The sequence below is a fragment of the Leuresthes tenuis genome, unplaced genomic scaffold, assembly GCF_036924035.1.
Source record: "Leuresthes tenuis unplaced genomic scaffold, fLeuTen1.0.hap1 SCAF_13, whole genome shotgun sequence".
NCBI classification, from domain to species: Eukaryota; Metazoa; Chordata; class Actinopteri; order Atheriniformes; family Atherinopsidae; genus Leuresthes; species Leuresthes tenuis.
In genome coordinates, this window is record NW_027325367.1 from 20,409,699 (window position 1) to 20,433,820 (window position 24,122).

The 24,122-nt window shown below is 39.1% G+C and overlaps 1 protein-coding gene across 1 annotated transcript; it reads left to right on the forward strand.

Annotated features, from left to right (window-relative positions):
- Positions 1-8,567: 8,567 nt before the first annotated feature.
- znf395b (zinc finger protein 395b) lies at positions 8,568-23,900 on the forward strand (the record flags this gene model as incomplete). Its single annotated transcript, XM_072362518.1, has 10 exons — positions 8,568-8,760; positions 10,712-10,890; positions 11,572-11,732; positions 11,817-11,929; positions 14,170-14,369; positions 14,549-14,649; positions 17,482-17,776; positions 22,006-22,101; positions 22,465-22,571; positions 23,044-23,900. Coding segments are annotated over 10 exons (1,557 nt in total), but the record flags the coding sequence as incomplete, so codon positions are not given.
- Positions 23,901-24,122: the final 222 nt, after the last annotated feature.

A 24,122-nucleotide genomic window follows, 5' to 3' on the forward strand; every position in this document is an offset into this window, starting at 1 on the left:
AGAGATTTATGAGGAGAGCAAGATGAACAGTGGTGGATAAGGGTCAAAACAGCAGGTGCTAGATAGCTGGACAGAATTTTGAGCCATAAATCTAAATTTTATATTTAACTAGGACTTTACCGTCATATATATAGAGTACACATAGGTATGACATGCCATCATAACATTTAATGACCTCTCATTTACTCTTTTGACATTCACAGGGGCAGCAGCAACGGCTATGACGTAAGCGGAACCAAGGTACAAATTCCATCTTCTTCTCTTTTATGTTGCCAGGTGTTTCCATCCATCTTTCTATCCATTTGTCTCCAAAAAAGCACTTCATTACTTGAACTAGATCATCTATGAGTAAATGTAAAATGTAGTATTTATTGCAGTTCAGTAGCTGCTTATTAAGAGCAATTAGTGGCTGATCACCAGCAATCAATCAGAAGACAATGGAGGTTGTGAGAGTGGAGCTGTTACTGGCCTCATTAGATCCACACCACCAAAACTCATTAGAAAATTAAAATGGATTACATCAGTAAAATGTATAATTATGCAAGGTTTTAGTCAAAGAGTATTAGAAATAATTTGACTAAATCTAATAAAAGTTGTTTTCTAAATAGGATCAATATTACTATGAATGTGAACAGCTGAATCAATTATAACAAACTAGGAATGTAAATAGATGTTTCACTAAATTATACAATAATAACATAACATGTATAACTCATAAAAAATTTATACATAAGTATCATTATTATTATTATTATTATTAGTAGTAGTAGTAGTATCATTAAACCTATACATTATCATCACCACCAGATATCCAGAAGATAAAGACAGAGTCTAGGAAGTAGCAGGAGTAGCAAGGCTATACCACAATATGTATTATATAAAAGACTTTAGATTTACAATAATACAATTCTTAGAATGAAACTCCTTAAACAGCAGATAAAAAAAAACTAATAAAAATATACACTATAAAAAGCTGAGACAACTAAGAACCATTTATGGATCTTTTGTATTTGTATTGCGTTAGACTGTTACCAATACTGCACTGATGTCTGGAAGGATCAAAATGAGCCACCATCAGGCATTGTCGGGACATGATTTTTGGGTACTTTGCTAAGGGATGTTCTTCCTGCTTCTGTAAGAAATTCAAACATGCAACGTAACAAACCTCGTACGTTCTAATAGCATATAATGGAATTTCTTACATTGATTGCTTACAGTAGGAACACAACATCTCATAAGCAATGGGATAGAAGGAGAAAAAAAATCACCAAATCAGTAATCATTGTCACAAAACACCAACCTAAAACTGTTGAACTTTAACAGTAAACTTGATTATCCTGTAGAATATAATGTATTGCCATATCTTATACAGTCATGGCTTACAGGGTTGTTCTGTGGGAGGTAGTAACTAAACATTACTCAGGTCTGTGTTCAGACTGTTTTAGAGTATGTACCCTCAATTGAAAAAAAAAAAAAACTTTAAACATGATTTTGCTGTAAAAACTGTAAAAGTTCAACAGTTGCTACCTGAGTTGCTAGCGAACCACTTCATTTTTAACCAACAAATATTCTACATATGCAGAACATAATAATCTTTTTGTTTATGTGTTCTTTTTTCTTCTCTTTGACAGACTAATGGAGCAGGAGAAAATGGAAACTCTGGCAAGATGTCAGAAGAAACAAATGGTAAGTTCTTAGAAAATGGAAGGAAATTTCAGACCTAAGCCTTTTTTCATACATGAACCATGGAGGCTGTGCAAAAATTTGGTTGGAACTTTTTTCCACTGTAGCTGTTGACATGTTTCACATTTGGTGACTTTCTGCTGGAAATGCACTCTTACAGAGGAAAAGGGTGTAGGGCATGTCTATATTGCGCAGAAGACAGAACATCATGCAGAAAGCGCTGTGTTTAGTTAACAACACTTTGATGATAGTAACTGGGGCTGCTTGTTGTGTTGATCTCAATACCGCATGTATCTGAGCATATCCACAATAGCAAGGAGTGAGTATAAAGCAACACACATGTCAGCAGAAAAGAGAATGAAGGTGCAGCTCTTTTACTCAAGCGCACACAGGCGGTAAATGTAATGGAAGATTTGCTACTATGTTTACACATTTTCTTACCCAGTGATCTTCAAGAGGTGTCACTGGGAAGCTAGGTAGAAAATCTCCACAAGAAGTCCGGAGCAAATGTTGTCAACATTTGTATTTGTTCATGCTTTGGAATGGGTAGTGATAAGATTTTAGTGACACCAATGCCTTGATCAATCACACTCATGCCTAGGGACAATTTAACATGCAACGCTACAATTTCAAATAATTATAATCCACAATATCAGACAACTATGTTTTTGCAATTTTTTTTTTATACCAAACTGTATAAGACTCCGTCACCTAACCTACTAGAAATGTGGCTCTTCTATTATTGTAAAAGGCTGCAAACATTTCACTACAAATTTTGTGACAGTCTGAAAAAAGAAAAATTATAGAATTTTGTTTTTATTCGGGCCTTCTTAACCATATGAAAATGTGCTAAGCATCATGCTAATGCTATTATACTGCAGGATATTTACTGTCAGTTAGAGATGATCTGCTCGGTTGGTAAACAGTAGCGGTAGAACTTGTGTTGCATGATACTCCTGGAGGTGGATCCCATGTAGTATAAAAAGATGCTCCAGCACATTGTTGGTGAAATAATCATAATGCAGACATTAGAACTAGCTTGGGCTGCACAGTGGTGTGGTGGTTACTGTTGCCTCACAGCTGGTTCCCAGTTCTAATCCATCCTGGGGTCATTATGTGTGGAGTATGTTATCCCCGTGCATGTGTGGGTTCTCTCCAGTTCCTCCCACCGTTCAAAAAGTATTAGTATGAGTGTACATGGTTGTTTGTCTCGTTCATTTCTGTTAATTGGATTAAACAGATTTAAAATGGATGGATGGAGGGATAAAACTAGTGCCGTAATCATTTTTCTGTGTGAAATGTAGCCATGTCTTGGACCGACTCTTCTTCTCTGCCATGATTCTGTTTTAAAAGTGACACATATAGTCATTGTTGATTGCAATCAGTGTGTATTATTGCAGCAGCTGCTGGCATCAACATTCCACCATTATGGAATATCTCCAGACTATTCTTGTGCATGTGTGACAAAAAGCTTGACATGTGTTGTAAATTTATATTTCATTCACATTTTCTCATCTAAATTTCCAGGCCCAGAGACTGCAGTTTACTCAGAATGGCGAAGCCACAAAGACATGCCTCCAAGCACACTAGAGAGGGCTCAAACCATACCCAACTAACCAGCTAGTTACAGTCCAGAACACTAACCTCATAGCCACATGACAAACAAACTAAAGAAAACCTAATGTTCAACATCCACACCACCACCACCTGACGGATGGACGGAAAAAACAAAGAAGGTTAGGAGGAGAAGCTCGCCTTGTCCACTGCCAACTTGAGCTACCATTTACACCTTGAACCCATCATGACAGGTTAAGGAACCATTTTTTTCCCCCCCAAGTTGTCTCTTACTTTTCTGAACTTATTTGACAATAACTATTCATATGCACATGTCTGCTCTATCATGTATTCAAATTATGATTTTTCTGTCATTTACCACTTTCTTAACTTTCTGTCAAGTTAGCACACTGAAAAATATTAAATCATTAGCTATGGAAGGTACTGAAAGCAAGAACGTTTGTAGTAGGATAGATCCAAGATGTCCAGTTTTGAGCTAATTAGCCCTGCCTGGCAAATTATACCTATTTGGTGCTTGCTTGCGTTGATTTCTAAAAGCTGTGGAGTGTGAGTTAAAGGATAACCTACTGTCCTTGAGATATAGATGAATTAAAGACCAATTGGGAAATGACCACTTTCAGTGATGAAATATACCAAGTACAGGAAATTGGTCATATAATACTGATATATCTCTTTCCTGAGTGCAACACAGTAAGGCAACAATTTAAAGGCCACACTACTGACCCTTTTTGTTGTTCCCTTGTCTTTTTATCTCAGTGCTGACTGTGTTTACATATTAGTTTAACATTTTAGCATACTTTCTTGCTGAGGTTTAGATGAGAAGATGAATTATACCTGCCATGCAGATTCCTACATAAACCCACCAAGAACAGAGGGGCTTAACTTCCCACAAAGACTTGTAAATGGAGGAAAAACCAAAGTTGGCTTAGTAGAGAAAAGCAAAAACCTTTTAGGGTCCTGCTCTCTCCCATAGTCGCAGCAATCTGCCACCTTTCAAATTAATGAAAAGGCAGCATTTTTGCCACCCAACAATCTAAAGTTATATTTAAACCATGCTGTTTTGTCTGAATTATGGATGTATGTTTTTCTGGATTATTTCTTTACCTCACCAGTGACTTCATGTAAAACTGCCTTTTGCAGAGCTGATGTGACAAAGAAGAGCCTTTTTCACCTTTGGTGATAGCTAAACTAACTACTCTCTGTAGCTTCATATGAAAAAAGATATACCAGATGTTCCTGATATTTTTATTTAACTTTTTCTCAAAATGTCAAACTCTTTCATTAATATTATTGCAAACCATTTTATTGTATTCTGTAAAGGTTAGTCCTGAAGTCATTCATGATACGTAAATATTTTACGTATTTTGGTTATGTAGTGTTGACAATGATAAAATGCAATAAGATGGAACTTTTCTAACCTTTTGTTGTCAGTGAAGGGATTACTGTTCTGTTTTTATTTGTTTTATTGTATTCCTCTCTTCCTGTCCCTGCTCTGCTCAGCTGGTGCAGATAAAGTCTATGTTCTAGTATTACCCTTAATGCAAACAAGCTGAATGATATTGATGAAATAGGAGTGGCACCCAGGGTGACAGAGAATTCAAGGGGAACTACAGGTCATAAGACTTGAAACTGGGATGGAGCTGTAATTCCTGTAATGCATGTTGTTGCCAGACAAGTCAACAGAACTGTTCAAATATGACACACCCCAGTGAAACTGTTGTCAGTGATCCTGCTTTTCCTGCCACAGTACATTAAAGTGCCTGGAAACCTTTTATGAATTTCTGTATTTGTGTTTTTTCTTGAAACTTCAATTGTGTGAGTTAGGACCAGCAGGGAAAGATGATAATACTTTGGTACAATGTGGATTCAGAATGTGATTTCAGTTGATGGGTTGTTTGGTAGCTGTCAGTCAAATCTGATAAAACCACACCTACAGTAATCTGACTAGCTACTGACATCAAACATTTCAGAAACTTAAAATTGCTCCACATTTTAACCTAGATGTTTATCTAGTCATTAATTACTTTATGTAATAGATATATATACAGGAATTCCCAAACTTTTCAGTTAAAGAATTATTGAGCAAAAAACTAGTAATTTCTGCATGAAGAATACCATAAATTGAAATGGTAAAAATCTAAATCTATAAATAAAACAAGTTCAGCAGAGGAGAAAAAAACATAACTTTATGTTTTTAGGATTTAGGCAAGTGTTAACTCCTTCATATGAAGACATGTCACTGTAATGTATGACCAAATGTTTAAGGGGTCTTAAAATAGGTCTAGTGCAATCAGAATATCTGTTTTGGAATACCTGGAAATACCAAATTTCTCCTGCTGCACGTTAGTTGAGGATTTTTGTTTGATTAATCAGAGATTTAGTGTAACTTTAGACAGACTACTGTGAAGGCAGTCATATTCCTCAGGCTGATAACTATAGTAATGTCATGATATCTTACCAGCTTCTACTTTAAGGTTCGCATGCTTCATTTTAACTGAATGTCTTAATATTTCTTGTATATGGTCAGATCTCCAGGTATTTGGATGAGGACATAAGTTTTGTAATTTTGCACCACCCTGTGGAATTATAAATTGGATGACGTTACTGAAATCCACACTTCAGTCACTTACAGCAAAGGATTTGCATCTAAGGATTGATTGAAATAATTCTTGTATCCTATGTACTCCACCTTATAATCAAGGTAATGTGTCTAGGTGGTTTTGAGCATATGAAAATTGAGGATCTTTGTAATTCCTTAACAGTCGATGCAATAAATTTACACTGGACAAAAATATAAACGCATGAGTTGAACTCAAAGATCTACTTACACAATAGACCTATTTCTCTCAAATATTGTTCACAAATCTGACTATATCTGTTTTAGTGAGCACCTTTCCTTTGCCAAGATAATCCATCCCACCTCACAGGTTTGGCATATCAAGATGCTGATTAGACAGCATGATCACTGCATGATCACCTGCTCAATCCAATTCAGGGTTGGGGAGAGCGTGCGCGTATCCTAGCTGCAATCAGGCAACATGCAGGGTACACCTTGGACAGGTCATCAGTCCATCACAGGGCCACACAAAGACAAACAAGACAAACAACCATGCATGCTTATACACACTTCTGGGGTCAATTTAGAATCACCAATACACCTAACATGCATGTTTTTTGGACTGTGGGAGGAAGTCTGAGTACCTGGAGAGAACCCATGCATGTATAGGGAGAACATGTAAACTCCACACAGAAACCCAAACCAGGAACCCTCTTGCTGTGGGGTGACAGTGCTAACCACCACACCCCTGTGCAGCCCCATCAGAAATATTTAGTTTTATAATTAGGACTTTTTTTTAAAACTCAGTTCACTTTAGTTTTATTTATATTGCACCACATCACTGTGCAGAGGAGTTCATGGCTGACTCAATGACTCCAAGGTGCCCAGGTCCAGTGGCTGCAAAACAATCCCAAATCAACACCCCACCACATTTAGCTAGACAGTTTGTATGAGATATTTGTTCTGATACGCTGTGTTTGGGTTTTCTCCACACATGGTGCTGTGCAGTATTGCCAAACATCTCCACTTTCCAGAGACAACTTTGCAAATCTAAGCTGTCCTGCCATGTTCTTCTTAGAGAGGAGGCTTCTTACAGAGATGTAGCTCTGGAGGTGCAGTTTCTTTGAATATTGCACGTTCTGACCTTAGGAGGAATTGCTTGGGTGCCAACTGCTGTGAAGATATGCAGTTGTCTTGAATGTTTCCCACTTGTGAATTGTCTTTCTTACTGAAGGATGAAGAACTCCAAATTTTCAGTCTGACATTGCTGAGTCCTCCTTTGCATTGTGTTAACATACACCCGAATGCTCCAGAACAGCAAACTGCCCAAACTTCTGCTTTTATAGAGATGCTCCCACTTGATGATGGGCAATTGATCAAATGCATTTGATTATTAGCACCTGGCTACTTCTTTCACTCTCAATTTTATTAAAGCATTAAGGGTGGACTTAGTTTTTCACACACTGCTTCTGAATTTTATGTTTTGTTTTTTTATTGAATAAATATGGCATGGTGTCGTGCGTTTTGTGTTGTCGTTCATCTGAGACTATACTTACCTAATTCTGAGACCTGGTCAGCACAAGATAGTTTTTATTATGTCTCGATATGTAACATCTTAGTGTTGAAAGAGGGTATATGTTTTTTCATGACTACCACCTATTGAAAATTACTCCGACATTTTCCCAAATACCAAAAGTAGGCTACCCATTGTAGGCTAAAATACCAAGTTAATGTTTTGTTAACCTTTACTGGACTGTGGATTCTGTAAATGTTTACTTGGTACGGCAGTCACTCTGTAAGGGGTTCATAATTTATCAGTCTCAATCTGTCTAGTCAAGAACATGGCACAGAGGTCTGTAGGTGTTCCACAGTGTCACCAGTGGGTGAAAATGTAAGCATAGACGGAATTCAGGCTGGTTTAGGAATCAGATTGGGACTAGGCCGAGGTTACTCTCTTTGACTGTGTCGGTGCTCAGACTCTAAAATCCCTGCTGACTAGATGTCTGGTTGAGAGGGTGCAGACAGCCTACACTAATCCGGCATCGCAAACACAGAGAAACAAACGCACACACAGGCACGGTCTCTGCCTCACACATACAAGTTATGTTTCATATGCAGGCAATTTATCATGTGATGATGGGGGTTGATAAACTGAATGCATATGGTTTCAGCTGTTTGTTTGTTTTTAGCTTTCTTCTTTTCAAACGAAACAGCTAGTTTTACTAGAAGTGGTTGGGCCACTGATCTGTGTTCTTTAATTAAACTGAAATGAAAGTTCCTCCCCTAAATTGGATTAATAGTAGCTACATTACATATCCTAGGCATACATTTGCAAAAAAAACATGCATATGCTATATAGCATCAGGACACTAATATATATATATATTTATCAAAAGTGTTTTAGTGATGATGGCTAACAGATTTTGTGCAATATCTAATCAGTTTTGTTATTTAATCTCTTCTGATATTAAATGTTATTCTTACTAGTACTTGTAACCTATGCCATCTCTGCAGGAAAATGTGCATTCATTTCAGTTTTGACCAAAAGAAAAAAGATACTGAAATTTGTATTTTCTATTTCTGTATGTTTTGGGGCAGAATCCATGCAGCATGTTCATGCACATCAGGTAAACAAACAGATTTTCGTGTGCTTCAGTCAGACAGACAGAGAGACGGTAAATGCTGCTGCTGCTGCCTCTCTGCTAACCCCTCACCTAGATCATCCTTTTGTGCACCGCGCGCCGCACGCTGATATCTCTGCTCTCTGCCCAGCTGTCACCCCCGGCATTGGTCCACCAAGCAGACACACGTAGGCGCGCATCCGACCAACCCTCTTTTTCCTCCGGCAGACTGTGGAGCCGGCAAGCGGCGGGACAGCCAGGCAGGGACGACCCGCTGCTGCAGCTCGGACCACGCAGATAAGGACAGGGGTCCTCACCGAAAGAGTAAGCAAGAAAAACATTTTTAAAAACCATTCGAGTCAGGCGGAGATTTTTTGTGTTGCTGAAAAGACGGTAAAATCATGGCATCATTTATGGCGGTTGGGAAGGGGGTGTTTCTCCTGATCTCAATCTGGTGATCAGTGAGGTAATTGGGGGATGATAAGCAGTAACTTCTTGTCGGGTATTAAACGAAAACGCGTACGCCATTACAAGAAAAAATGCAGTTATGTATTAATAAAAGGTTTTGATTCAAGTCTAAGTGCTTCATTTCAGGCGGTACCGTCGTGTAGGCTAAATCAAAGCCGTCTAACAAGGACTCTGAGTTAGACATCTAAAATATGAGCTACAGTGTACTGCAGTTACTTATTAGCGTGGAAATTACGTTAACCATCATGTTTTTGCAAGTTTCAACAACACTGTTTTAACACATTGTAATTCCATCTTTATACCCATGCTGTCGAATGTAAGTTTGAGCAATTCGATCGTATAGTTGAGCTTTTCTTTATTTTTACTTTGTGTCAAAAATCGGGTTATGTCCAGCCATATTCCCCCGTCCGACTCAGTCCAAATAGGAGAAACTCGTGTCTGAACACGTTGTTAGAACGGGGGTGTGTACCTGAAAAATCAGAAGCCAGCCAATCGGCGACTGCGTCCCACCCACACTGTGGCGCTTGTTTACTACCAATGCTCGACGCGGATTGGTGGAAAGGGAGACAAACTCGAGCTTTGTGTTGCGTTTTTGGTCGCAGAAAAGAGTAGGAGAACTTTGACTTTTCGTTAAAAACAGGTTTGGCAGGAGGTTTTCAAGGAGTAAGCAACTGCTACATCTATTTGAAATCCACTAATTACTTGGGTTATAAAGACAAATTAATTTTTGTTTGTTCTTTTTTGTTTAGTTTTTTTTTTACATATTTTGTTACAACTACAACATACTGTGTTATGTGCCATTAAAATGTGCTATTTACAAAGCAATGCTTATGTTCAGATATTTGTTTATTATTAATTTACACTTATCCACTGTATTTTGTCGATTCATCCATTATTTTCTTTGAGTTTGTACTCTACTGACTTTAATGACAACAAAAATATATATAGCAAAAAAACAACAAATTAAAGGTTTATTACTGATATAGTTTTTTAAGACAAACATGTAAAAATATAATTTGATTGGACCATGATTTCTGATTTTTAAATATCTTATTTTGCCCTTATGACTGACTACACCTAAATATATTAATCTTAGTATTCTACAGATATCTTGTGTTGTTTACTTTGACAGCCCTAAAACACCACGAAGCTTGAGAATCATAGTTAATTATGTATCACCAACACTGCACAGCCCTTGATTTAAGCTATTTAACTATTTATTCAGGATTAGTCCGCTGGCACGTGAATGTGGCTTTGCCCTCATTTTTACCTCTATAGGCTGCAGGCCACAGTCAATGTAGCCAAACGTCAGATTAGGTCTGTGGACCATGTTATCAGTCTCTATGCATTATCGGAGAAGACAGCAGAATTACATCAACATTTGCTTCAGACACTATCTAAATCCACTCAGGTGTGTCTTTCCTTCAGACTCCTGCAATATTTTCAAGTCTCCTGTGGTGTAGCAGCTCTGCACTGCCAGGCACAGAGAGGCAGGATGGAATGAGTGCAGACGTGTTTGCCAACAGTCACTTATCTGCAAAGCCGCCGTCTGTTCAGATCAACATATTTTCGTTGTGATTCATTGGGAGTATTTTATTTCCAGCTTCATTGTTAAATGCTTTTAAGAGGGAAGATGTGCAGATATTTCTCCAAGTTACATAAGGCTGTTTAAAGAGTAATTTTGATATTATACTGAGCTCATATAAACAAAGGTGCACTGGTACTTGAAGTCACTGTCCCTCTTAGTATTAAAGTGTGATCAAATATTTTGATTTGTTAAGATCTCATGTTGGTGTCTCGTCTGCAGCAAAGTGTGACTCTGTGCTGAGTCCCCTCACTGTGTGCAGCAGCACTGTGGCAGCTATGGGACCAGAGGACAGAGCTGGAACAGGGCCAGGCGGGACGCCGGCATGCCCGTTGGGACAGCAGGACTGCATGTCGACAATGATGCACAACAGTAATGGGCCTGACATGCAGCAGATTCTGGTAAGATGACTCAGGGATGAAGCTCCCATCCAGTTTAGAAAGATGAGATATTTTATTTATCCCTTGATGGAAATCGTACATATATAATCCTATGTACCCAGTTTCACTGAGACTAATGCACCTGATTTTTTTTTTTTTTTCCCCAGTGTTAGTACTTAGTTATTTTCAATATTCCCTCCCTTAATTAGCTGATTAACATATTCAAAAACTTTTTGTCAAACACAAGCCAGGCTTGCGTGGAATTATGGTTGCATATAACAAGGAAAACATAAGAGTAAGGAAAAGGCAACAAAGTTCAAACCCTAAATGAGGGGAAAAAAAGAGTTGCCACGCATGGGATAACTATTTTTATCCCCTGCATGTGACGTAATGTGCTGCCGGGTCAGAGGCTGGCAACAGCTTCCTTTTCGTTCTGTTTCACTGACAGATTATGCTGTCTGCAGGCAAGATGCCACAGATGGACAGGAAATATTCTCTTAACTGCTTTATTCATAGCAACAGAGAGGCTCAATTGCAGGGTATCTCATGTAAACAGCTTAGCCCAAATAAGGCCTATACATGGATCCATGATTCATCCTGATTTACCAAGAAGAAGATTGGTGTTGAAGTGAACCAGAGAAAGACACTAAACTTTTCCTGACTTGGACTGGGGGCTTATTGTGTTGCTGCCTCCATCTGAAGGTGCGCGCGCAGAGTTGTGTCCATGGTGAGAAAGCATTCAGAGACGGTAGGCATCATAAGAGCAAGACGTCAGGATGGGGCAACCTACCGGCTCCCCAGCAAAATGTGGGTGCCACAGCACAACTCAGCACCATGTCAGCTACTGGAGAAGCGCCACACAGGTGAGAGATCCTGCAAGTAGTGGTTTTACAGTGGTCTTTATTATGAAGAAATTATAATGATATGTTGTTTTGAGTTGTCTCCAGTTTCCGGAGCCCGGAGTCAGTGGAGATGGACGAGATCATGGCAGCCATGGTCCTGACCAGTCTGTCCTGCAGCCCCGTGGTTCAAAGCCATCCACAAACAGACCGTGGACCAGGTTGGACACATTTCAGTTGTATCATATATGGCCTCAGTTACAAATGTAACATGTAGTTAATACTTTGTAGAGCTTTCAAAAACATTAAGAGCAAAATTTGGGTCACAAAAAACAAAACCCAAAATAAAACCAGGTAAAATGGATGGTAATTCGTTAGTGTACAAAAAGGGGTTCCATGCTCCCATGTCCTTAAGCCTAGCTTAAGACGGCTTAACTTGTTTTTATTGTTAGCTCTGTAGCTAACAAAACGAATCCTCATGCAACACTGTTGTAAATTTGATATTGGTCCAGATAAATGGTCAGTGGTTGGAAAAGCCAAAATTACTTTATGCTCAGGTATCGCTCCCCCTCAGTTTTCCAAGTTTGTCAGTTTGGCTGTTTTAGAATGTCAAATGGCTGTTTGGTTTGGATTGTAATTTTGAGAGTTTGGAGCACTAGCGGCGCCAGGAATTTGATTGTGGGTGGGCCTCCAGAAAACTGGATGAGACAGTTAAAATAAGCAAAATAAAAAATAAAAAAAATAAAAAAAACAGGTTCCCCTTCATCTCCATTTCAGCACTTTTCTATGGTACTGAGGACAGCAACTATAACACATAAAACACTATCATAAGTTACCTTTGCCTACTGCCAATATTATTTTTCCCTCCAGAAAATGTGCATACAGACAACCAGACACTAACGTTAACATTAGTCTTACTGTTACTTGCCTTGCTGGTGTGAGGGGGTGGCTACGGGAGGACTTGATGGGTAGAGGGCGGCCGAGCTGGATGGTAACATTAAGTCATCGTCACTTGTAACCGTACTTAATATGTCGGGAGTTTCCTTGTGTTTCTTTGTGAAGCTATTTGAAAACAAGCTAATTTGCTTTGTTTTGTCATGTTTACGTTTCATATTAGCTATCGTCTGTGTCTGTCTCATTCATTGCGTGCTTGAAAAGCTTACACGCCGTTGTCATTCATTTAATTCACTAATGTCGTGTCCGAGGGTGGGCCCGGGCCTAAAATGGGTGGGCCCAGGCCCACAAGGGCCCAATAGTAGTGCCGCGGGTGGTTTGTAGGACAAATGCTTTTGGTTTGTGATCATGTTCTTCCAGCCATCTGAGTACGTTTGCTACAAGGACAGTACCATTGATCATATTCTAAATAAGACATTTGTCCAATGGTAGTATTTACAGGAGCTGAAAATAGGAAATGCTATTCATATTGCACCCATTACAGATCATGTTCTGATTAATGAGTCACACCTACATTATGTCCCCATTTGACACTATGATGTTTGCTGCCATTCAGAATCTTCATTGAATCCATATCCCTTAAAACACGAAGCATAACTTCTGTTTTTTTCCATCTTATTCTGAAAGAGCCCAGGGCATGTGTTGTCAAGTGGCAGTGTGTCATAGAATGTCACAGAATTAATTCAATGTGTCCTTGCTTTTGAAGCAACAGCTTTTTTCAAACAGTTTATTAGTTCTTTTTGCAACACATGCATCATATAAATATGATTTTAGATGCTTATCTCTCAGCTGTTCAAAAGTAATTTGCTGATTGCCTCTTTTCCATTTGTGATATGAATGTTTGTAAATGCTGAAGTGTTGTGTAACAGTAGTACAAATGAAAATTGATCCTAAACCCAACAATCTAATGTGTCTATTCATCTAATATTAACAAATATTTGCCACAGTAAGCAACAGGTTATGCCAGAACCTGATGTGTGTGTTGTTGCTTTTGAAGTCTGCTTTTTATTTGTGCTCGTTCTGGTCAAAAAGCTACATATACACACTTCAAAATTTTGGTTTTTCTTTTTTTTTTCTTCTTTTTTTCTCCTTTATTTGATACTGACAGTGAGGGAGCAGAGAGAAAGCAGGGACAGACAGGAGGGTAATCAACGCCTTTGTACATTTTTTGCACACTCTACTAGGTGAGCCACAGGGGCAGGTAGGCACTAAGAACTGCAGTATTTACCGAGAAAAGTAGGGGATGAATACAAAAAAACTTGCAGCTTGATGTATTTGCCACTGTTGTCAATTAAATAATCTAATCTGTTTAATCTAATGTGTCGCCATAAATCTGGACTTGAAGGGAAGCAGCAGAAAGCAGTCCAAAACACACAGTAGCTGTTTCCGTCACAAAAAGGAAACAATAGTACTTGCTTTACCTTTATGAAGAGTTTACAAAGAATCTTTAGTTCAGGAGGAATGGTTCCTGAAAACTGAACTGTGAATATACTTGGTCTTCCTCTAGCTGGCTCATCATCGTCGGTTGACATGGAGAGTGGTGGTGGTGAGCTCTCTGACAGCGGCAGCAGTGGCTACTGGAGCTGGGACCACAGCAACGTGAGCCCCGCCCCCTCGCCGTCCGTCACAGAGATAGACAGCAGCCCCGATGAAGGCCTGCACATGGAGCTGGAGCAGGGAGAGGAGCTTACTGCCAAAAAGCCAAAGGTACATACAGTAACTGTTTGTGTTCCCTGAAAAGATTTCACTGATGAGGCAGTTGTAGCAGTGGATGAAAACTGCTGCTTCACCTAAGCCTTGAATATGGGGAACAGAGACTCATTGTCTTTTCTGTCTCTTCTTTTTTTCTCCTGTTTTTGACTTCTGTTGTGCTTTTTCTCCCACAGAGCTCTTTCAGAAGTGTGTATAAGTGTCTGTGGCCCAGTTGTGGCAAAGTGCTCACATCCTCGGTCGGGATTAAAAGACACATCCGTGTGATGCATCTTGGGTGAGCTGACATCTTGAATGTTTTAATTACATGTAGTGAGCTTCATTCTTATGGGGATGGATAACTGTAGGTTGAGGCATCAGTTTCACTTTTTGAAAAAGATGGTTTCTGTCTCCTAATTAGTTCACTTCCATTTTATTCTATCATTCCCTTGACAATAGGAAAACAAATATTAAACTATAAAAGCATAAAAGAATTATGTTTCCATGGACTGATTCTGAAGGCTCCTGGGAGTGAAAACACCATAACTGAGGGAAAACAAAACAGCACAAACCACACGGATATATTTGGGGTTTGTTGTGTGTGCTACTTTGTATTTTGTAGAGGCTTTTGTTTTGTTTTACGTCCCTTCTGGTCCTTTTGCATTTCTTTGCAGTTGTTTTTCATTCCATTTTTGTAATGTTTTTTTGTCCAGCTCTTCTCGTCTTGTTTTTGAAGTATTTTGCATCGTTTCTTTTGGGATTGCATCTATCTGTAGGTTGTCTGGTGTCCAGGTTGCCTGTTTTGTATCTCATCTAGGTAGGGCTGGGCGATAAAATGATAATAATAGCTATCGAGGAATAACTTTTCTTTCGATAGATTACATTCGTCCATCTTTTGACAGACAATACGAATAGCCAATGACAACGAGAGTTGCGCCGCGCTAAACCAATTGCTGGAATAGAGCCACGCCAGCAGTTGGTCGTGGCGTGTTTGTTTGTGCTGCTGCAGCCGTATAAAAAAAGAAAATAAGTTCTCCCTAAGAAGAAACGACGGAAGCCTAAGCTCAAGGCCTAAGGGATGACATTGTTGATGACATTGTTGATAAGAAGGGCCTAAAATGTTCGGTGGTGTGGAGGTATTTTGTTTTTTGAGCACGGAGAATGCAAACTGTTTTTGATTAGTTGACCGGTCAGATATAGGATTTTAATTTAAAATACCTGTTCTGTATTTATCTGAGACAGTTGTACAGTGTTACATGTCATGTTCATCTTTGACAGAAAATAAATATTTAATTAAAAATTAACCTTCTGATATCTTCAAATCTCAATTAGGAAAAACAGGGAACATTTAAAATTCACAAAATAGTGATTTGTTTTATATTGTGATATTTCTCGATATTGACTGATATAAAAAAAATATATTGTGATATGACTTTTTCCCATATCGCCCAGCCCTACATCTAGGTAATCTTGTGTCTGATTTTCCATTTAGTACCCAATTTTGGTTGTTTTTATCTCAGCGCGGGATCAATTTGTGGTTCATATGGGTTATTTTTTGTGGTCATAGTTTCTGTCTCATTTTAGGGTAATTTTGTATTTCATTGAAATCTTTTTGTGCCAATGTTGGTCAGTTGCACATCTCTTCTTGGTCATTTGCACTTAATTTTGGTTTGTCTGTCTTGCATGTTGGTTGTATCTCATCTCTGTGTAGTTTCTCCTTGTTTCTTTGTGCTCATTTGTATCACATTTTTTAGCTGTTTTGTGTCTAACTTTGTTTTTTTTTTTATTTCTTTGTGTTAGTTTTGTATCTTTTTGTTGAACTTCTGTCTGTGTTGTGCTCACTGTATATCTTTTTTTCCATTTCTTTTCAATGTTGTTTTGCTTGTTTTATGTCTTTCTATGAACAAATTGTATTTCTTGGTTTAGAGCAAGGCTCTTATGACTCCTTGGATCTTTGGCTGCCGAGGCACACTCAGTAATTTGTTCATGGTTGTACCCTTATCCAAACTTAAATATGTTATAAGTATTGTGCTGTACATAGTGGTCTTATAGGGAACGCTAATAAAACCATACGCAAAGTATATGGACATATGCAGCAGGACAGTGATCTCAATCACAGCAGCAAATCTACGACGGAATGTCTGAAAATGAAAAGCATTGAGGTGTTGTAATGACCCAGTCAAAGTCCAGACCTCAGCCCAACTGAAATAGTGTGGCAGGACTATAAGAAAGTTTTGTGTAAATAGATATGGGAAACCTCAATGATCTGAAGCGATGTTGTAAAGAAGCTAAACTTCCTCCGCAATGATGTGAAACTGTTAAGATCATACAGAAAATTTAAATTTTCCAGTGATTGCTGCTAAAATTGGTTCTACATGTTGTTGAATCATGGGTGGTACTTAGTTTTTCTTAAACTTTTTCTGTATTTTGGCTTAGTTTTTAAAATAGAAATAGCGATATGCTAATTTTTTTAACAAAACATGGTTGTTTTTAGCTAATTACCAAATGCGAAGACCTGGTATGGAACTGATCATTTTTTTAATGTCCTCATACCAAAAAATGTTGGCCTGAAATCAGTTTTATTTTATTTTCCCATGGCTGTCTACCAATTGTGTTTAAAGAACTAAAACAGATTGATCAGACTTTTTTTATTCAAAGCTTTATTGTTTCAGTCAATACTAAAGCATTGGTAGTATTTACAACATTTTTACAACAGTATTCCTTGTTAACTAAAGGATTCTCTTGCAGTCTCTGGCAGATCGTGTAGTTTTAATGGCAAATTGATAAGGTCTTTTGATGTCAGTTTAATCAGTTGGTCACCACCTGTAGGCCATATGGTGATATACAGAAGTCTAGTTTAAGAAGTTTTTGTGTACAATGTTTGACCACTTTCCAGTCTGAGCTGGAGTGGAAACACTTTAGCCCTTTAGAACATTTCTCAGCTGCAAAAGAACATCAAAAAAAACAAGAGGGAATAAAAATGTTCAGGTTGTGAAGAGCTCTGACTTGGTAAGATCAAGAGAGATTTTAGATCTGAGCTGCAGTGAGTGGTTGCTTTTAGTAATACTCCAAACACACAAGTCACTCTTTTCTCTGTTTGCCCACTGGCCTGTCCCTTCCACACACACAGCAATGGATCAGATCAGTCCCAAAGGGAGGAGGACTTTTACTACACCAAGATCTGCTGTGAAACCGTGGAGGCCAGTTCTACTGCAGCTACCGCCCAACAGTCCCCGGGCCAGCCCTCCTCTGTTCATCTCAGCTGGGCCTCTTGTGGTTCCCCACCAGGCTCAGAGCTCCAGATCCCCCTGGCTCACAGACCCAGATCCAACTCCAGCTCTGTGCCCGGCTCAAGCAGGCCCAGTCCACTCAGCCAGTCAGCCCCCAGCAGCATCTGGCAGATCCACTCTGAACATCTTTATCAGGTAGGTGCAGCAGTACTAGGAAGGAAATTGTGTGCACATGTGGGGGAAAACAAAAATCGAAATATTAATTAACTATATTGTCTGCTATATATGGATAATTTGGAAAAAAAACAGAATGCAATGATTTATTATATATCTTATACACACACATATATATGATATTTTACTAAAATATTAACTCATCTTGAATTTGATAGCAGCAACATGTCCTAAATTTCAGAACAATGTTGCTCAGTATAAAATTGCAAAGACTTTATAATATTCTATCATCTAAAGTGCATAAAATCATGAAACGATTAAGAGAATCTGGAAACATCTCTGTGCTCAAGGGACCGAAAATGAATACTGGATGCCCGGGATCTTTGGTTCCTCAGACAGTACTGTATAAAAAACAGACACAATTCTGTTATGGAAATCACTGCATAGGCACAGGAACACTGAACACCACGTCCACCATTGCAGGTTAAAGCTATTTCATTTAAAGAAGAAGACATATGTGACCATGATTCAGAAATGCAGCAGTCTTCTCTGGGCCAAAGCTCATTTAAAAGGAACTGAGGCACAATGAAAAACTGTTCTTTGGTCAGACAAAGTATGACTGTGACATTCTTTTTGGAATTAATGGCCACTGTGTTCTCAAGACTAAAGAGAAGAGGTACCATCCAGCTTGTTATCAGTAGTTATTTCAAAAGCCTACATCTCTGAAGGTATTGGGGTTCACATCTGGATATGCTCCCATCTAGATATGTCTTTTTCAGGTTAGACCTTTTATATTTCGTCAACACAATGCTAAACGGCATACAACATCCATTACAACAACATAGCTTCATTGTAGAAGGTCAAACCTTTCACGGATTCAAGACATTTGTCACATCATGAATTGCAGAATACAACAAAAAAGACCCAGGACTGTTGAGCAGCGAGAATCCTATATCAGGCAGGAGTGGGACAACATTCCTCTTCAAAAGGTCCAGCAACTAGTGTAGTCTTTTTACAGATGTTTACAGACTGATGTTGAATAAAAAAAAGGATGCTGCAGAATGGTAAAAACGGGCCTGACCCAACTTTGAGATGTGTTGATACCATCAAAGTCCAGATGAGATAATGTTTTTAATGAAATGGTAAAATTTTTCGCTTTCAGAAATCTGTTTTCCTGGAGATTTCCCTGATTCATAAAACACTCCTGTGAAGTTTTTTTTTCCTCTGGCTTTTTATAGTATATTATTATTTGTCATCTGGAGCTTCCTGTAGACTTATTTTGGTAAAAATAATTGTGTTTCAGTAAATGCCTAATTTGCTTCCCTGAATTTGAGTTCTAATGAAAAAGATAGGGTTTTAGGGATTGTTTGAGAGAAATAGAGGCAGACAGCACTGGACTTTCCAGCTTGAATTATTAAATTTCAGTGTGAGTGCAGGAATGCAAACTATTCCAAATTCTGTCTTTATTTACAAGAAATCAGGTGGAAATTAAACCATAGATGAAATGATCAGGATTCTTCTTCATACAAAGTTGCTCAGTTAGGACATTAACTTAATTTGACCGGAGTTTCTGCAAGTCTCATGTTACATTGTCATAGTCATCTTTAAGAAGTCTGTCTTACCCAGCGCCTCCGAGCAGAAAGCCCCTCTAATGAGCCAGTGAGCTACAGTGTTGTTTATGCATCACAAAACAGCACATTTCACTGGTGACCTGCATTTACCCTGAACCTTGGAGCTTGTAAATGGATGCTTTGTGACAGTGAGAGAGCAAGCTGTCGGCTTGCACTCTCTGCCAAGAAGACTAGACTCTCACCAGCCTGTAAAAGGCAGAAAAACATCGGCTTATTTCTTCCAGTTTAGCTGTGCAGTGGTTATAACCAAATGTACTCACACTTTGGACGGATTCAAGTTCCAAACTTTTTTCTTCTTTGTCTTTATAAAAACAAAAGCTTAATCAAAAAATAACTATGACTGAGGTATGGATGTTGGAAAACAAGACCAATTTTGTGCCTCATTTGTCTTGGATTTCTTCATTGAGGCAGAAAATCTATTGAGTGTTCTGCCTGGGCGGGAGGGCGAGTTGAATTGTGGGTCAGTGCTGCTGGTGGAGTGGTGTTTCTGAGTGTGTCTCATGGCTACTGGTAGCTTGAAATGCCTGATCACAACATTACACTCACGTGGGCATGAGTTTTCCTGATCTTGGCTCACTGACTGTAACTGCTAGGGTTAACACAGTGCACAATTCATATTTAGCTTTGCAGATTTTTTTCTGTCCCTTCGTCTCTCTCTGTCTGCGCTGTGGGATGGGATGTTATGAAAGTAGGAGCTTGTGTTCTCTTTGTTCAGAGTGTTGAACATTGCACTGAGAGGAGAAATGGGAGCAACTACACAGAAAATAATGATTTAAAGTGTGGCATTTTAGTTGTTTTAGTAGCCCTTGTTTCAGTTAATGAAATGTGTCTGCTGGGAGTCATGTTTCTGGAAGCTAGCTAAATGTTGCCTTTTCATGGCCAAACTACAGAAGTTCAAACATGGCCAGAAGCTGCTTGTACTAGTTTGAGTTGCAAAATAACTCAATAAGCAGATTTTATTTTATTTCCTGTACTGTGGTGATCGGCCTCCTTTGAACTGCAAAAAAGAAATGAACTCAGATCCTTAAAATGACTGAAATTTTATTTTATTACACATACATTACACATCAGCCGTAAGCCCTTCTTAAGCAGTTTAGGTAGGGCTCAAAGAACAAGGCAAAGACTCAGAGGTGTTCACCTGACCTCTAAACTCCCTTGATACTAATCTGATGGAATTTGATGGCATGTGTGGGAAGCCAGCCCAATCCACAAAGACCCCACAACCCACAGGAAACCCTCAGATGTTATTTGTCCATGTTCTGACTGGTTAGGTCTCTTTTCATAGGGCATGATGAAGACCTGCTCAATATTTGGCAGGTAGCCATTATGTTATTGCTGAAGTGTGTCAGTATAACTGACAAACCCACATAGAATTATCTGTAATAGTCCAAAACTCTACAGAGCATTTTAGCATCTTTCAGCTCAATGTTTTGGTTTTACAGCATGTATCTTTATTTGTTTACTTTAAAGAAGTTAAGTCCAACTGGAATGTAGTCTGTAGTGATGATTGAACACTTTCAGAGCCTTCACTTGAGTTGCTCTTGGACAGAGAAACTTTGTAGTTTCTTACTACTATTAATGGAAGTTCCTCCTCTTTTTTTGTGTCCACACTGCAGGAGCTGCAGCCCTCTCAGAACTCCCAGAATTCCACCTACAACTCAGTGTAAACACCTTTCTGATGTGTTTTGGATAAAACAGCATACCTGACAGACAAATTTACTCCTCAAAAGCAAGTGCAGGAATCTGAATCAGATATCATGTGGTGCGAAGACACATTTGTGTGCACGCTGGAATACAGAGTTGAAAAAATGTCAAATGGGGAGCCTCAACAATTTCCATTGTAGGTGAAACATTCGGTGGCACAGAGTATGCTTTTCTACGCACACATTTATTCAGCATATGAACATGTTTCAGGAAAAAATGAAGTCCTGTTTTAATAATGTTGACGCATGCTTCTCAGAGAAATCATACCTTTGGGCCTCTACATTTCTAGTCTTGAAAATGTGGAATATTTCAGCTGTGAAAGTGAGCTTGTTCCTTCAGGCTGATTCAGTTACAGAAATAGTTAGATAGTACTGATTATCAAAAGACACACTGTTGCACCAAGACTGGTTATTCTCCCATTCAGAAACAAAAGCCTGTTACAGTCTCACAAAAACCACACCTGACATCTCATCCCTGACCAAAGGCATGAAAGCTCAATATGCCCGTTAGTTTTTTTTACAAAAGGAAAGTGTGATTGCTCTGGAAATGGGTGCCAATAAAATTTTGTTGGTTATCCTTTTGATTTGTTTCCGCACACATGTATGTGCATCTGTCTGTTAGGGTTTGGGCAGTTGAATGAGGAGGGTGCAGAGTTGTTGTTGGTTGTTTGGTTTACAGGATGAAAAGGTTGGAAACCACTGCTGTTGAGTTCAGATTCAGACTCGACCCAGTTCATTCAGGATTTTTGAAGCCACTTCTGTTTTCTTTCTTTGTGTTTTTCGTATCCATCTTTCCTCTGTTTCCAGACTTTGTCTCAGTCCCTGTCGTAGAAGAAACATCCCCACAGGATGATGCTGCTAGTTTACGGTTCTCTTGGTGTGATGAATCATGTCTCCTCTTTTGTACCCTATCCAGGCATGTGGCCCTGTCCAGGTCTCTGTGGCTCCCAAAAGCCCTTGCAGCCAGGGTTGGACCCCGTCCACCTCCGTCTCGGGCCACAGTAACACTCAGGTGGGTCTTTTATCTATTCTTATATGTGCCGTGTACATACAGAGAGTGCTGGGTAAATGCAGAGTTATACTAGAAAAGAAGTTTCTGTCTGACTATATCAGATCAGAAAAAACACTTAAAAGCAAATAGATAAGCGGCCTGTCACAGAAAGGGAGAAGTCGTGTAGTTTAAATATTTCTGTCGCTGTGCACTCAGTGCGTGGGGGAAGGAGAGTGTTTCGGAAGCTATTCAACCTTCTGCCAAGCACTTCTGACAGATTAGACTGACTCTTTCCAGTTGTGCCTTCACACATGTGCAACACCACACTTTTTGTCACTCCCTTTCCAAACTGCTGTTCTACTTAATGTGTTCTTGTCTCGTCAGATGGTGAAACCTCGCTGCCGGTCTGTTAGCGTCGGGGAACAATGGCTGCAACAGAACAGGCTGCAGCCAATGAGTGCGTCGCCCTCCCGCACTCACTGCTCCTTCAGGTATTAACACTTAAATGAGACTCAGAGCCTGCAGCCTCATTAGCAGCAGTTTGTGGACTTAAATACTCAAATGACCATCTTAGCCTCAAATCTCAGTTCACAAAATTTGCTAAATCCCTTTATGTTGGTGGTAAAAGTGCAGCTGTGGGTGATGGAAATGTCCAAAACCTAAACAGCTCTGGAGACCTGCAATTAAGTTGCTAAAGGAAATTCTCACTAAGGCCAAGGTGCCCTAGCTGACTGATTATTTTGAACCTTGAATTATATGAATATTTCACAATACACATATTTTTCTGAAGCTCTAAGTTTTAATTCCAGTTTCCTGCTATCTTTGTTTTTTGTTTCCCACCTTGTTGCTATCACATTCCCTTCAGGTTGGAATTATGTAATTTATTCAATAAGCCTGATTTTTACAGAGACTGCTTACATGAAGCGCTTCTCTTCTCGTTTTGCCATGTGTGTCTTTTTGCAGGAAAGGTCGAGGGGAGGCCAAGAAGTGCCGCAAGGTGTACGGCGTGGAGCGCAAGGATCAGTGGTGCACCGCCTGCCGCTGGAAAAAGGCCTGCCAGCGCTTCCCAGACTAAATGCTGCTGTGTGAAGGAGAGAGAGCGCAAGAGTTAAAGATGTGGACTGATGGAGTGTGAACAGAGACTTTTATCAAAAAGAGAATACGAATCAGGGCCTGAGAGCCATCAAGAAAAACAAGTTCTTTTACAAGTTTTGTTTTGTTTGTTTTTGTTTTTTTGTTTCTCTCCTGAAGGAATGAAAACTGACTTTTGTGTGTCTTTGTATCTTTGATCCTGAAAACTGAAGTCTGCGATGGTGCTGTTGACTGACTTTGACCATGTGATGTGCAAGGCCTAATATACTCTCCTACTTTATCCAAAGGTCATATTAGTGCCCCTGTAGCTCCTCTATGTTAGACTGCTACTTGGCTGTTTTTCTTTATTCCAGTCTTCTCTTCCAGTGGTTACACAGTGGTTATGATGTACATTATATTGTGTACTTTGAGTTACGTACGAGTATTTTATACCTTTTTTTTATCGTCTTGTTTAGCCCATGTATTGGGCACTGTTTTTTTTTAAAAATGTTTTTTGCACTTTGTTGGAAAATTAACTCACAAGAATAAGCTAAATTTGGTTTGACTCAACCAAGTTCCTTCCATGTAATCAATTTCCTTCCTGCCCTGTATTGGAGTACGACCAGTGTTAATGGTTTTATTCGTGAAACTCTTGAGTCATGGCAGTGGGATTAGCATTAGGGGAATAAGTTTGTATTCAAGGAAATATATTGTCAAACACAATAAAAAAAAAAAAGCACTGAGAATTCGAGATGCTCTTTCTTATTTCTGTCTTCTGCATTGCAGTCCACATGAGGAATAGTAAAATATTGTAATTTTTTTCTCTACATACATTTTGTAAGTCAAACATGGTGTGAAACGAATCACAAAATCCGTGTTGAGTTCGATAGAAACACACATGCATCTGCACATTTAGACACTGCGATCACCCACACTATCATCAGCAGAAATAGTTGTATCTATTAAACAGA